This window comes from Bombina bombina, chromosome 7 (assembly GCF_027579735.1).
Source record: "Bombina bombina isolate aBomBom1 chromosome 7, aBomBom1.pri, whole genome shotgun sequence".
In the NCBI taxonomy this organism is placed as follows: domain Eukaryota; kingdom Metazoa; phylum Chordata; class Amphibia; order Anura; family Bombinatoridae; genus Bombina; species Bombina bombina.
In genome coordinates, this window is record NC_069505.1 from 634,680,429 (window position 1) to 634,697,461 (window position 17,033).

The 17,033-nt window shown below is 37.8% G+C and overlaps 1 protein-coding gene across 3 annotated transcripts in view; it reads right to left on the bottom strand.

Annotated features, from left to right (window-relative positions):
- The window catches only part of PPP1R37 (protein phosphatase 1 regulatory subunit 37), a 242,948-nt gene extending 227,574 nt beyond the window's left edge, over window positions 1-15,374 (bottom strand). For all 3 annotated transcript variants that reach the window (XM_053688799.1, XM_053688801.1, XM_053688800.1), the window contains exon 1: window positions 13,394-15,374. In XM_053688799.1, the coding sequence (XP_053544774.1) occupies window positions 13,394-13,907 (514 nt within the window). In that variant the 5' untranslated portion in view covers window positions 13,908-15,374. The remainder of the gene's footprint in view (window positions 1-13,393) is intronic.
- Between the last annotated feature and the right edge of the window lie 1,659 nt (window positions 15,375-17,033).

A 17,033-nucleotide genomic window follows, 5' to 3' on the forward strand; every position in this document is an offset into this window, starting at 1 on the left:
GTGCCAGACATACCATTAGGTGCCAGTAAGAATATATAAGTGCCAGACATACCATTAGGTGCCAGTAAGAATATATAAGTACCAGACATACCATTAGGTGCCAGTAAGAATATATAAGTACCAGACATACCATTAGGTGCCAGTAAGAATATATAAGTGCCAGACATACCATTAGGTGCCAGTAAGAATATATAAGTGCCAGACATACCATTAGGTGCCAGTAAGAATATATAAGTGCCAGACATACCATTAGGTGCCAGTAAGAATATATAAGTACCAGACATACCATTAGGTGCCAGTAAGAATATATAAGTAGCCAGACATACCATTAGGTGCCAGTAAGAATATATAAGTACCAGACATACCATTAGGTGCCAGTAAGAATATATAAGTGCCAGACATACCATTAGGTGCCAGTAAGAATATATAAGTACCAGACATACCATTAGGTGCCAGTAAGAATATATAAGTGCCAGACATACCATTAGGTGCCAGTAAGAATATATAAGTGCCAGACATACCATTAGGTGCCAGTAAGAATATATAAGTGCCAGACATACCATTAGGTGACTAGTAAGAATATATAAGTACCAGACATACCATTAGGTGCCAGTAAGAATATATAAGTGCCAGACATACCATTAGGTGCCAGTAAGAATATATAAGTGCCAGACATACCATTAGGTGCCAGTAAGAATATATAAGTGTCAGACATACCATTAGGTGCCAGTAAGAATATATAAGTACCAGACATACCATTAGGTGCCAGTAAGAATATATAAGTGCCAGACATACCATTAGGTGCCAGTAAGAATATATAAGTGCCAGACATACCATTAGGTGCCAGTAAGAATATATAAGTGCCAGACACACCATTAGGTGCCAGTAAGAATATATAAGTGCCAGACATACCATTAGGTGCCAGTAAGAATATATAAGTACCAGACATACCATTAGGTGCCAGTAAGAATATATAAGTGCCAGACATACCATTAGGTGCCAGTAAGAATATATAAGTGCCAGACATACCATTAGGTGCCAGTAAGAATATATAAGTACCAGACACACCATTAGGTGCCAGTAAGAATATATAAGTGCCAGACATACCATTAGGTGCCAGTAAGAATATATAAGTGCCAGACATACCATTAGGTGCCAGTAAGAATATATAAGTACCAGACATACCATTAGGTGCCAGTAAGAATATATAAGTGCCAGACATACCATTAGGTGCCAGTAAGAATATATAAGTGCCAGACATACCATTAGGTACCAGTAATAATATATAAGTGCCAGACATACCATTAGGTGCCAGTAATAATATATAAGTGCCAGACATACCATTAGGTGTCAGTAAGAATATATAAGTGGCAGACATACCATTAGGTGCCAGTAAGAGTATATAAGTGGCAGACATACCATTAGGTGCCAGTAAGAATACATCAGTGCCAGACATACCATTAGGTGCCAGTAAGAGTATATAAGTGCCAGACATACCATTAGGTGCCAGTAATAATATATAAGTGCCAGACATACCATTAGGTGCCAGTAAGAATATATCAGTGCCAGACATACCATTAGGTGCCAGTAAGAATACATAAGTGCCAGACATACCATTAGGTGCCAGTAAGAATACATCAGTGCCAGACATACCATTAGGTGCCAGTAAGAATATATCAGTGCCAGACATACCATTAGGTGCCAGTAAGAATATATAAGTGCCAGACATACCATTAGGTGCCAGTAAGAATATATAAGTGCCAGACATACCATTAGGTACTAGTAAGAATATATAAGTGCCAGACATACCTTTAGGTGCCAGTAAGAATATTATAAGTGCCAGACATACCATTAGGTGCCAGTAAGAATATTATAAGTGCCAGACATACCATTAGGTGCCAGTAAGAATATATCAGTGCCAGACATACCATTAGGTGTCAGTAAGAATATATAAGTGCCAGACATACCTTTAGGTGCCAGTAAGAATATATAAGTACCAGACATACCATTAGGTGCCAGTAAGAATATATAAGTGCCAGACATACCATTAGGTGCCAGTAAGAATATATCAGTGCCAGACATACCATTAGGTGTCAGTAAGAATATATAAGTGCCAGACATACCTTTAGGTGCCAGTAAGAATATATAAGTACCAGACATACCATTAGGTGCCAGTAAGAATATATCAGTGCCAGACATACCATTAGGTGCCAGTAAGAATACATCAGTACCAGACACACCATTAGGTGCCAGTAAGAATATTATAAGTGCCAGACATACCATTAGGTGCCAGTAAGAATATTATAAGTGCCAGACATACCATTAGGTGCCAGTAAGAATATTATAAGTGCCAGACATACCATTAGGTGCCAGTAAGAATATATAAGTGCCAGACATACCATTAGGTGCCAGTAAGAATATATAAGTACCAGACATACCATTAAGTGCCAGTAAGAATATATAAGTGGCAGACATACCATTAGGTGCCAGTAAGAATACATCAGTGCCAGACATACCATTAGGTGCCAGTAAGAATATATAAGTACCAGACATACCATTAGGTGCCAGTAAGAATATATAAGTACCAGACATACCATTAGGTGCCAGTAAGAATATATAAGTGGCAGACATACCATTAGGTGCCAGTAAGAATACATCAGTGCCAGACATACCATTAGGTGCCAGTAAGAATATATAAGTACCAGACATACCATTAGGTGCCAGTAAGAATATATCAGTACCAGAAATACCATTAGGTGCCAGTAAGAATATATCAGTGCCAGACATACCATTAGGTGCCAGTAAGAATATATAAGTGCCAGACATACCTTTAGGTACCAGTAAGAATATATAAGTACATACATACCATTAGGTGCCAGTAAGAATATATAAGTGCCAGACATACCATTAGGTGCCAGTAATAATATATAAGTGCCAGACATACCATTAGGTGCCAGTAAGAATATATCAGTGCCAGACATACCATTAGGTGCCAGTAAGAATATATCAGTACCAGACATACCATTAGGTACCAGTAAGAATATATAAGTGCCAGACATACCATTAGGTGCCAGTAATAATATATAAGTGCCAGACATACCATAAGGTACCAGTAATAATATATAAGTGCCAGACATACCATTAGGTACCAGTAAGAATATATAAGTACCAGACATACCATTAGGTGCCAGTAAGAATATATAAGTGCCAGACATACCATTAGGTGCCAGTAAGAATATATAAGTACCAGACATACCATTAGGTGCCAGTAAGAATATATAAGTGCCAGACATACCATTAGGTGCCAGTAAGAATATATAAGTGCCAGACATACCATTAGGTGCCAGTAAGAATATATAAGTACCAGACATACCATTAGGTGCCAGTAAGAATATATAAGTACCAGACATACCATTAGGTGCCAGTAAGAATATATAAGTACCAGACATACCATTAGGTGCCAGTAAGAATATATAAGTGCCAGACATACCATTAGGTGCCAGTAAGAATACATCAGTGCCAGACATACCATTAGGTGCCAGTAAGAATATATAAGTACCAGACATACCATTAGGTGCCAGTAAGAATATATAAGTGCCAGACATACCATTAGGTGCCAGTAAGAATATATAAGTGTCAGACATACCATTAGGTGCCAGTAAGAATATATAAGTGCCAGACATACCATTAGGTGCCAGTAAGAATATATAAGTACCAGACATACCATTAGGTGCCAGTAAGAATATATAAGTGCCAGACATACCATTAAGGTGCCAGTAAGAATATATAAGTGCCAGACATACCATTAGGTGCCAGTAAGAATATATAAGTACCAGACATACCATTAGGTGCCAGTAAGAATATATAAGTGCCAGACATACCATTAGGTGCCAGTAAGAATATATAAGTGCCAGACATACCATTAGGTGCCAGTAAGTATATATAAGTGCCAGACATACCATTAGGTGCTAGTAAGAGTATATAAGTACCAGACATACCTTTAGGTGCCAGTAAGAATATTATAAGTGGCAGACATACCATTAGGTGCCAGTAAGAATATATCAGTGCCAGACATACCATTAGGTGCCAGTAAGAATATATAAGTGGCAGACATACCATTAGGTGCCAGTAAGAATATATAAGTGCCAGACATACCATTAGGTGCCAGTAAGAATATATAAGTACCAGACATACCATTAGGTGCCAGTAAGAATATATAAGTGCCAGACATACCATTAGGTGCCAGTAAGAATATATAAGTGCCAGACACACCATTAGGTGCCAGTAAGAATATATAAGTACCAGACATACCATTAGGTGCCAGTAAGAATATATAAGTGCCAGACATACCATTAGGTACCAGTAAGAATATATAAGTACCAGACATACCATTAGGTGCCAGTAAGAATATATCAGTGCCAGACATACCATTAGGTGCCAGTAAGAATATATAAGTGGCAGACATACCATTAGGTGCCAGTAAGAATATATAAGTGGCAGACATACCATTAGGTGCCAGTAAGAATATAGTAAGAATATATAAGTGCCAGACATACCATTAGGTGCCAGTAAGAATATATAAGTACCAGACATACCATTAGGTGCCAGTAAGAATATATAAGTGCCAGACATACCATTAGGTGTCAGTAAGAATATATAAGTGCCAGACATACCTTTAGGTGCCAGTAAGAATATATAAGTGGCAGACATACCATTAGGTGCCAGTAAGAATATATAAGTGCCAGACATACCATTAGGTGCCAGTAAGAATATATAAGTGCCAGACATACCATTAGGTGCCAGTAAGAATATATCAGTGCCAGACATACCATTAGGTGCCAGTAAGAATATATAAGTGCCAGACATACCATTAGGTGCCAGTAAGAATATATAAGTGCCAGACATACCATTAGGTGCCAGTAAGAATATATAAGTGCCAGACATACCATTAGGTGCCAGTAAGAATATATAAGTGCCAGACATACCATTAGGTGCCAGTAAGAATATATAAGTGCCAGACATACCTTTAGGTGCCAGTAAGAATATATAAGTGGCAGACATACCATTAGGTGCCAGTAAGAATATATAAGTGCCAGACATACCATTAGGTGCCAGTAAGAGTATATAAGTGCCAGACATACCATTAGGTGCCAGTAAGAATATATAAGTACCAGACATACCATTAGGTGCCAGTAAGAATATATAAGTGGCAGACATACCATTAGGTGCCAGTAAGAATATATAAGTGCCAGACATACCATTAGGTGCCAGTAAGAATATATAAGTGCCAGACATACCTTTAGGTGCCAGTAAGAATATATAAGTACCAGACATACCATTAGGTGCCAGTAAGAATATATAAGTGCCAGACATACCATTAGGTGCCAATAAGAATATATAAGTGCCAGACATACCATTAGGTGCCAATAAGAATATATAAGTGCCAGACATACCATTAGGTGCCAGTAAGAATATATAAGTGCCAGACATACCATTAGGTGCCAGTAAGAATATATAAGTACCAGACATACCATTAGGTGCCAGTAAGAATATATAAGTGCCAGACATACCATTAGGTGCCAGTAAGAATATATAAGTGTCAGACATACCATTAGGTGCCAGTAAGAATATATCAGTGCCAGACATACCTTTAGGTGCCAGTAAGAATATATAAGTGGCAGACATACCATTAGGTGCCAGTAAGAATATATAAGTACCAGACATACCATTAGGTGCCAGTAAGAATATATAAGTGCCAGACATACCATTAGGTGCCAGTAAGAATATATAAGTACCAGACATACCATTAGGTGCCAGTAAGAATATATAAGTACCAGACATACCATTAGGTGCCAGTAAGAATATATAAGTACCAGACATACCATTAGGTGCCAGTAAGAATATATAAGTACCAGACATACCATTAGGTGCCAGTAAGAATATTATAAGTGCCAGACATACCATTAGGTGTCAGTAAGAATATTATAAGTGCCAGACATACCATTAGGTGCCAGTAAGAATATATAAGTACCAGACATACCATTAGGTGCCAGTAAGAATATATAAGTGCCAGACATACCATTAGGTGCCAGTAAGAATATATAAGTGTCAGACATACCATTAGGTGCCAGTAAGAATATATAAGTGCCAGACATACCATTAGGTGCCAGTAAGAATATTATAAGTGGCAGACACACCATTAGGTGCCAGTAAGAATATATAAGTGCCAGACATACCATTAGGTGCCAGTAAGAATATATAAGTGCCAGACATACCATTAGGTGCCAGTAAGAATATTATAAGTGCCAGACATACCATTAGGTGCCAGTAAGAATATATAAGTGCCAGACATACCATTAGGTGCCAGTAAGAATATATCAGTGCCAGACATACCATTAGGTGCCAGTAAGAATATAGTAAGAATATATAAGTGCCAGACATACCATTAGGTGCCAGTAAGAATATATAAGTGCCAGACATACCATTAGGTGCCAGTAAGAATATATAAGTACCAGACATACCATTAGGTGCCAGTAAGAATATATAAGTGCCAGACATACCATTAGGTGTCAGTAAGAATATATAAGTGCCAGACATACCTTTAGGTGCCAGTAAGAATATTATAAGTGGCAGACATACCATTAGGTGCCAGTAAGAATATATCAGTGCCAGACATACCATTAGGTGCCAGTAAGAATATATAAGTGGCAGACATACCATTAGGTGCCAGTAAGAATATATAAGTACCAGACATACCATTAGGTGCCAGTAAGAATATATAAGTGGCAGACACACCATTAGGTGCCAGTAAGAATATTATAAGTGCCAGACACACCATTAGGTGCAAGTAAGAATATATAAGTACCAGACATACCATTAGGTGCCAGTAAGAATATATAAGTACCAGACATACTATTAGGTGCCAGTAAGAATATATAAGTGCCAGACATACCATTAGGTGCCAGTAAGAATATATAAGTGCCAGACACACCATTAGGTGCCAATAAGAATATATAAGTACCAGACATACCATTAGGTGCCAGTAAGAATATATAAGTACCAGACATACCATTAGGTGCCAGTAAGAATATATAAGTGTCAGACATACCATTAGGTGCCAGTAAGAATATATAAGTGTCAGACATACCATTAGGTGCCAGTAAGAATATATAAGTACCAGACATACCATTAGGTGCCAGTAAGAATATATAAGTACCAGACATACCATTAGGTGCCAGTAAGAATATATAAGTACCAGACATACCATTAGGTGCCAGTAATAATATATAAGTACCAGACATACCATTAGGTGCCAGTAAGAATATATAAGTACCAGACATACCATTAGGTGCCAGTAATAATATATAAGTACCAGACATACCATTAGGTGCCAGTAAGAATATATAAGTACCAGACATACCATTAGGTGCCAGTAAGAATATATAAGTACCAGACATACCATTAGGTGCCAGTAAGAATATATAAGTACCAGACACACCATTAGGTGCCAGTAAGAATATATAAGTACCAGACATACCATTAGGTGCCAGTAAGAATATATAAGTGCCAGACATACCATTAGGTGCCAGTAAGAATATATAAGTACCAGACACACCATTAGGTGCCAGTAAGAATATATAAGTGCCAGACATACCATTAGGTGCCAGTAAGAATATATAAGTAACAGACATACCATTAGGTGCCAGTAAGAATATATAAGTACCAGACATACCATTAGGTGCCAGTAAGAATATATAAGTGCCAGACATACCATTAGGTGCCAGTAAGAATATATAAGTGTCAGACATACCATTAGGTGCCAGTAAGAATATATAAGTACCAGACATACCATTAGGTGCCAGTAAGAATATATAAGTGCCAGACATACCATTAGGTGCCAGTAAGAATATATAAGTGCCAGACATACCATTAGGTGCCAGTAAGAATATATAAGTGCCAGACATACCATTAGGTGCCAGTAAGAATATATAAGTACCAGACACACCATTAGGTGCCAGTAAGAATATATAAGTACCAGACACACCATTAGGTGCCAGTAAGAATATATAAGTACCAGACATACCATTAGGTGCCAGTAAGAATATATAAGTGCCAGACATACCATTAGGTGCCAGTAAGAATATATAAGTACCAGACACACCATTAGGTGCCAGTAAGAATATATAAGTGCCAGACATACCATTAGGTGCCAGTAAGAATATATAAGTAACAGACATACCATTAGGTGCCAGTAAGAATATATAAGTACCAGACATACCATTAGGTGCCAGTAAGAATATATAAGTGCCAGACATACCATTAGGTGCCAGTAAGAATATATAAGTGTCAGACATACCATTAGGTGCCAGTAAGAATATATAAGTACCAGACATACCATTAGGTGCCAGTAAGAATATATAAGTGCCAGACATACCATTAGGTGCCAGTAAGAATATATAAGTGCCAGACATACCATTAGGTGCCAGTAAGAATATATAAGTGCCAGACATACCATTAGGTGCCAGTAAGAATATATAAGTACCAGACACACCATTAGGTGCCAGTAAGAATATATAAGTACCAGACACACCATTAGGTGCCAGTAAGAATATATAAGTACCAGACATACCATTAGGTGCCAGTAAGAATATATAAGTGCCAGACATACCATTAGGTGCCAGTAAGAATATATAAGTACCAGACACACCATTAGGTGCCAGTAAGAATATATAAGTACCAGACATACCATTAGGTGCCAGTAAGAATATATAAGTACCAGACACACCATTAGGTGCCAGTAAGAATATATAAGTACCAGACACACCATTAGGTGCCAGTAAGAATATATAAGTGTCAGACATACCATTAGGTGCCAGTAAGAATATATAAGTGCCAGACATACCATTAGGTGCCAGTAAGAATATATAAGTACCAGACACACCATTAGGTGCCAGTAAGAATATTATAAGTGCCAGACACACCATTAGGTGCCAATAAGAATATATAAGTACCAGACATACCATTAGGTGCCAGTAAGAATATATAAGTGCCAGACATACCATTAGGTGCCAGTAAGAATATATAAGTACCAGACACACCATTAGGTGCCAGTAAGAATATATAAGTACCAGACATACCATTAGGTGCCAGTAAGAATATATAAGTACCAGACACACCATTAGGTGCCAGTAAGAATATATAAGTACCAGACACACCATTAGGTGCCAGTAAGAATATATAAGTGCCAGACATACCATTAGGTGCCAGTAAGAATATATAAGTGTCAGACATACCATTAGGTGCCAGTAAGAATATATAAGTGCCAGACATACCATTAGGTGCCAGTAAGAATATTATAAGTGGCAGACACACCATTAGGTGCCAGTAAGAATATATAAGTGCCAGACATACCATTAGGTGCCAGTAAGAATATATAAGTGCCAGACATACCATTAGGTGCCAGTAAGAATATTATAAGTGCCAGACATACCATTAGGTGCCAGTAAGAATATATAAGTGCCAGACATACCATTAGGTGCCAGTAAGAATATATCAGTGCCAGACATACCATTAGGTGCCAGTAAGAATATAGTAAGAATATATAAGTGCCAGACATACCATTAGGTGCCAGTAAGAATATATAAGTACCAGACATACCATTAGGTGCCAGTAAGAATATATAAGTGCCAGACATACCATTAGGTGTCAGTAAGAATATATAAGTGCCAGACATACCTTTAGGTGCCAGTAAGAATATTATAAGTGGCAGACATACCATTAGGTGCCAGTAAGAATATATCAGTGCCAGACATACCATTAGGTGCCAGTAAGAATATATAAGTGGCAGACATACCATTAGGTGCCAGTAAGAATATATAAGTACCAGACATACCATTAGGTGCCAGTAAGAATATATAAGTGGCAGACACACCATTAGGTGCCAGTAAGAATATTATAAGTGCCAGACACACCATTAGGTGCAAGTAAGAATATATAAGTACCAGACATACCATTAGGTGCCAGTAAGAATATATAAGTACCAGACATACTATTAGGTGCCAGTAAGAATATATAAGTGCCAGACATACCATTAGGTGCCAGTAAGAATATATAAGTGCCAGACACACCATTAGGTGCCAATAAGAATATATAAGTACCAGACATACCATTAGGTGCCAGTAAGAATATATAAGTACCAGACATACCATTAGGTGCCAGTAAGAATATATAAGTGTCAGACATACCATTAGGTGCCAGTAAGAATATATAAGTGTCAGACATACCATTAGGTGCCAGTAAGAATATATAAGTACCAGACATACCATTAGGTGCCAGTAAGAATATATAAGTACCAGACATACCATTAGGTGCCAGTAAGAATATATAAGTACCAGACATACCATTAGGTGCCAGTAATAATATATAAGTACCAGACATACCATTAGGTGCCAGTAAGAATATATAAGTACCAGACATACCATTAGGTGCCAGTAATAATATATAAGTACCAGACATACCATTAGGTGCCAGTAAGAATATATAAGTACCAGACATACCATTAGGTGCCAGTAAGAATATATAAGTACCAGACATACCATTAGGTGCCAGTAAGAATATATAAGTACCAGACACACCATTAGGTGCCAGTAAGAATATATAAGTACCAGACATACCATTAGGTGCCAGTAAGAATATATAAGTGCCAGACATACCATTAGGTGCCAGTAAGAATATATAAGTACCAGACACACCATTAGGTGCCAGTAAGAATATATAAGTGCCAGACATACCATTAGGTGCCAGTAAGAATATATAAGTAACAGACATACCATTAGGTGCCAGTAAGAATATATAAGTACCAGACATACCATTAGGTGCCAGTAAGAATATATAAGTGCCAGACATACCATTAGGTGCCAGTAAGAATATATAAGTGTCAGACATACCATTAGGTGCCAGTAAGAATATATAAGTACCAGACATACCATTAGGTGCCAGTAAGAATATATAAGTGCCAGACATACCATTAGGTGCCAGTAAGAATATATAAGTGCCAGACATACCATTAGGTGCCAGTAAGAATATATAAGTGCCAGACATACCATTAGGTGCCAGTAAGAATATATAAGTACCAGACACACCATTAGGTGCCAGTAAGAATATATAAGTACCAGACACACCATTAGGTGCCAGTAAGAATATATAAGTACCAGACATACCATTAGGTGCCAGTAAGAATATATAAGTACCAGACATACCATTAGGTGCCAGTAAGAATATATAAGTACCAGACACACCATTAGGTGCCAGTAAGAATATATAAGTGCCAGACATACCATTAGGTGCCAGTAAGAATATATAAGTAACAGACATACCATTAGGTGCCAGTAAGAATATATAAGTACCAGACATACCATTAGGTGCCAGTAAGAATATATAAGTGCCAGACATACCATTAGGTGCCAGTAAGAATATATAAGTGTCAGACATACCATTAGGTGCCAGTAAGAATATATAAGTACCAGACATACCATTAGGTGCCAGTAAGAATATATAAGTGCCAGACATACCATTAGGTGCCAGTAAGAATATATAAGTGCCAGACATACCATTAGGTGCCAGTAAGAATATATAAGTGCCAGACATACCATTAGGTGCCAGTAAGAATATATAAGTACCAGACACACCATTAGGTGCCAGTAAGAATATATAAGTACCAGACACACCATTAGGTGCCAGTAAGAATATATAAGTACCAGACATACCATTAGGTGCCAGTAAGAATATATAAGTGCCAGACATACCATTAGGTGCCAGTAAGAATATATAAGTACCAGACACACCATTAGGTGCCAGTAAGAATATATAAGTACCAGACATACCATTAGGTGCCAGTAAGAATATATAAGTACCAGACACACCATTAGGTGCCAGTAAGAATATATAAGTACCAGACATACCATTAGGTGCCAGTAAGAATATATAAGTGTCAGACATACCATTAGGTGCCAGTAAGAATATATAAGTGCCAGACATACCATTAGGTGCCAGTAAGAATATATAAGTACCAGACACACCATTAGGTGCCAGTAAGAATATTATAAGTGCCAGACACACCATTAGGTGCCAATAAGAATATATAAGTACCAGACATACCATTAGGTGCCAGTAAGAATATATAAGTAACAGACATACCATTAGGTGCCAGACAGTGCTATTTGTAAATACATAAATGGAAAATACCCTAAACGTTAGGACCCAGTGGAAACAATCTAGGAGCAGTGGCCCTGAATTAGAGCGTGCCATTTGTCTATTATAATATTAAAGGGACACTGAACCCACATTGTTTTCTTTAATGATTCAGATAGAGCAGCAATTTTAAGGAACCTTCTAATTTACTCTTATTATAAAAATGTTCTTCGTTCTCTTGGTATTTTTATTTGAAAAAGCAGGAATGTAAGCCGACGAGCCGGACCATTTTTGGTTCAGCACCCTGGTGATCACTTGCTGATTGGTGGCTACATTTATCCACCAATCAGCAAGCGCTACTCAGGTGCGGAAACTTACATTCCTGCTTAACAATATAAAGATAGCAAGAGAACAAAGAAATAATAATAATAGGAGTAAATGTTCTATCTGAATCTTGAAGGGAAATGTTAGGTTTCATGTCCCTTTAAAGGAATATAAAGGTCAAGAGTGAAATGTGCACGGCTGGAATTCAGTTTGGAATAGAAACGTGTGCGCAAAATGCTTCTAGTAAATGTTATCCCTGTTTTTGTGTGGCATACACACATATGCTGTGAGGGCTCGTGCACCAGCATACAAGCACTGCACACATTAAAGGGACATGAAACACAAAAAGTTTCCATTATGATTCAGACTGAGCAGCAATTTTAAACAACTTTTCACTTTACTTCTATTATCTAATTTGCTTAGTTCTTTTGGTATCCTATGTTGAAAAGCATACGTAGGTAGGCTGAGGAGCAGGAAGCTGGCTGCAAATCTATGCCTCTTGTCATTGGCTTAGCAATATGTTCAGCTAGCTCCCAGTAGTGCATTGTTGCTCCGTCAATAAAGGATACCAAGAGAATGAAGACAAATGAATAGAAGTAAACTGTAAAGTTGTATAAAATGTAGGCTCTGAGCCATAAAAAAAAGGATCTGGGTTTCATGCCCCTTTAAGTCTTCAGACACAAGCACTTGATTACTGGTGCCGGGCCCTCACAGCATACGTGCGTATCCCAGGTAATACCATTCACTAGAGGCATTGTTGCTAATGAGAGTATAATGCACAAATGCTCCGATACACATTTCGCTTCTGACTTTTCTATTCCTTTACAAATGAATAAGGTGATCAGCTGAAACAGAGGTCTCATCCCTTAGGGTTCCTCACCATGCCTCCACGGATCTTTGGGTTCTAGAGCCCCAGAGACAATGTCATCGTCACTAGGAAAGGTGACCCTCTTGTGCCCATGTTTGTTACGCCCGTTATCTTCTTCTATGGCTCCTTTTTCCTTGGTCTCATCTTTTTCTTCTGTGGATGTTTTTACTTGAGCTCCTCCCTCTTCTGGAGGGGGAGGAGCTTCTGAGTTTTGGTTACTCTGCTTCAGAACAGTGCTACACCCCTCAGTGTCCTCCTGTGTCCTCTCTAGGGGGAGAGAGTCTGTAGACAAATGCCCTTTCTCTTGCTCTCTAGGCAAAGTCTCCCCATGACTTCTCTCCTCAGAAGCTGGTGCTACAACTAAACCATTGCCTCCACCATCCACCCGTGGATTGTCCAGCTCAGATGACAATTTGTCCTCCACAGAATGCTCCTCTGCAGAGCACAAATCAGTTGTGTCAGTCTGCTCTTCCCCAATGAAGAGCCCCTTGGGGGCCAATTCTGTACACTCCAGCGGCATTTCCATGGAAACAAATACTTTATCCTGTGATGGCTAACATTTTTAATGTAAGAAAAGTGAGGGACATCAGATGCATTGGGGTGAGAATGCCATGCTTGGGTGACCTTATGAGGAGCAGTGAAGTGTCAGCAGTCTCTGAGGGGCTGGTTCCTTTAAGGCAGCTGTGTTGGTATTCCAGGGTAGGGGTCTCACAGGCTACAAAGCTGATGCTTGGCCAGGGGGTGTCTCTTGTAGTCACACTAAGGCTGACAGTTCTCTAGATGTCAGCATTGTGCTCTCTGTCTCACATTCCCAGGCTCAGTGCTGTCTCTTCCTGGGTGTCACATTGCACAGCACTTTCCTGCATGGCTCCCTTCAGTCCCAGACTGTCTCATTCAGCTGACTCTAGCCCAGGCTGTCTCATCCAGGAGACTCTAGCTCAGGCTGTCTCATGCAGGTGAATCTAGCTCAGACTGTCTCATGCAGGTGAATCTAGCTCAGACTGTCTCATGCAGGTGAATCTAGCCCAGACTGGCTCATGCAGGTGAATCTAGCCCAGACTGTGTCATGCAGGTGAATCTAGCTCAGACTGTCTCATGCAGGTGAATCTAGCTCAGACTGTCTCATACAGGGGACTGTATCCCACGCTGTCTCATTCATATGACTCTAGCCCAGGCTGTCTCATACAGGGGACTCTATCCCACGCTATCTCATTCATATGACTGTAGCCCAGGCTGTCTCATACAGGGAACTCTATCCCACGCTGTCTCATTCATATGACTGTAGCCCAAGCTGTCTCATTCAGGGGACTCTAGCCCAGTCTGTCTCATTCATGTGACTTTAGCCCAGTCTGTCTAATACAGGGGACTCTAGCCCAGGCTGTCTCATGCAGGTGACTGTATTCCACGCTGTCTCATTCAGGGGACTCTAGCCCGGTCTGTCTCATTCAGGTGACTTTAGCCCAGGCTGTCTAATACAGGGAACTCTAGCCCAGGCTGTCTCATGCAGGTGACTGTATCCCACGCTGTCTCATTCAGGGGACTCTAGCCCAGTCTGTCTCATTCAGGTGACTGTAGCCCAGGCTGTCTCATTCGTGTGACTGTAGCCCAGGCTGTCTCATTCAGGTGACTGTAGTCCAGGTTGTCTCATTCAGGTGACTGTAGCCCAGGCTGTCTCATTCAGGTGACTCTATCCCAGGCTGTCTCATTCAGGTGACTGTAGCCCAGGCTGTCTCATTTAGGTGACTGTAGTACAGACTGTCTCATTCAGGTAACTCTAGCCCAGCCTGTCTGATTAAAGTAACACTAACACAGACTGTCTCATTCAGGTAACTCTAGCCCAGCCTGTCTGATTAAAGTAACACTAACACAGACTGTCTCATTAAGGTAACTCTATCCCAGGCTGTCTCATAACCATAAGCTGTCTCATTTAGTCACTGCAAAATGTCAGACCGTCTCTCTCAGCCGCTGTCTCTCTGCTTTTCCGGGTCACGTGCCTCTGTGTCTCGCACTGTCTCAGCAGGTGACGTCCCTGAATTCTCAGCCAATCAGAAGATGCCGCGTCACCAGCAACCATAGAGAGTGTTGACAAGTTGGGGATAGAAAGTATATTGAGCGTAATCTAATGGGAAGAAAAATATAAACCACAGAGCACTCGCGCATCAGAGGATAGACAAGATTATTATCATAGAGTTCACGGAGGACTAAAAAATAGACAAAACACTTACCATAGATATTTAGAAGGAAGGAATAGTGTACCATAGAGGCGCCATTTAGATTAGGATAGAAAACACTTTTACTATAGAGATGCGGAGAGCCGAAGGAACCTTCTATAGAGTTTGAGTAATAGTATACGCAAAATACTACTATGCAGAATCATAGAGACTGCGGAGAAATGAGAATAGACATTACGATAACCATAGAGAAGAGGGATGTTTTAGTACAGAAAGGACTTTTATCATAGAGGAGCTGTTAACTGTAAGAAAGTCTAGAAAAATAGTATTTACTGCAACGTGCGCAGTGCAGTGATTTAACCCCTTACTTGGCATAATAGTGCACAGTGGTGTTTAACCCCTTGCTCATCAGTGATACAAACATTAATTATCCCTATTTTTTTATCATTTATTTCAGTTTCCCTCAAACCTAGAAGTTTCACCAAAAAAGGCCTTTATATTTATTATTGTCTTTTATTATTATTAATTATTATGATTATATTTATTGTCATGTATTATTAATATATTTATTATTGTCATTTATTAATATATTTATTACTGTCATTATTATAATTGTTACATTTATTATTGTCATTTATTATTATTATTAATTATTATTATATGTATTATTGTTATTTATTATTAATTATTATTATATTTATTATTGTCATTTATTATTATATTTATTATTGTTATTTATTATTAATTATATTTATTATATTTATTATTATTAATTATTATATTTATTATTGTCATTATTAATATATTTATTATTGCAATTTATTTATTATTGTCATTTATTATTAATTATTATTATATTTATTATGTTCCATAATTATATTTATCATTGTCATTATTATTATTATATTTATTATTGCCATTTATAATTATATTTATTATTGTTATTTATTATTATTAATTATATTTATTATTGTCATTTATTATTAATATATTTATTATAGCAATTTATTATTGTTAATTATTATATTTATTACTGTCATTATTATTATTACATTTATTATTGTCATTTATTATTATATTTATCATTTATTTCAAAATAGATTCCATCAAACCTAGAAGTGTCACCAAAAAAGGCCTTTATTATTATTAATTATTATATTTATTACTGTCATTATTATTATTACATTTATTATTGTCATTTATTATTATTTTTATCATTTATTTCAAATAGATTCCATCAAACCTAGAAGTTTCACCAAAAACGGCCTTTATATTTATTTATTATTGTCATTTATTTTTTATTTATTTTTTTCAATTTTTTTCTTTTTATTGAAAATAAATCAAGAGACAAAACAAGAAAAAGAAAGAAAAATCATAACTCAAATAAAATATGCCACGCAGGGCGAGATGACAGGTTTGATCAAAATACAAATATATATCACATATAACAGAAAGAAAATTGGTATCATAAGCATGAAATT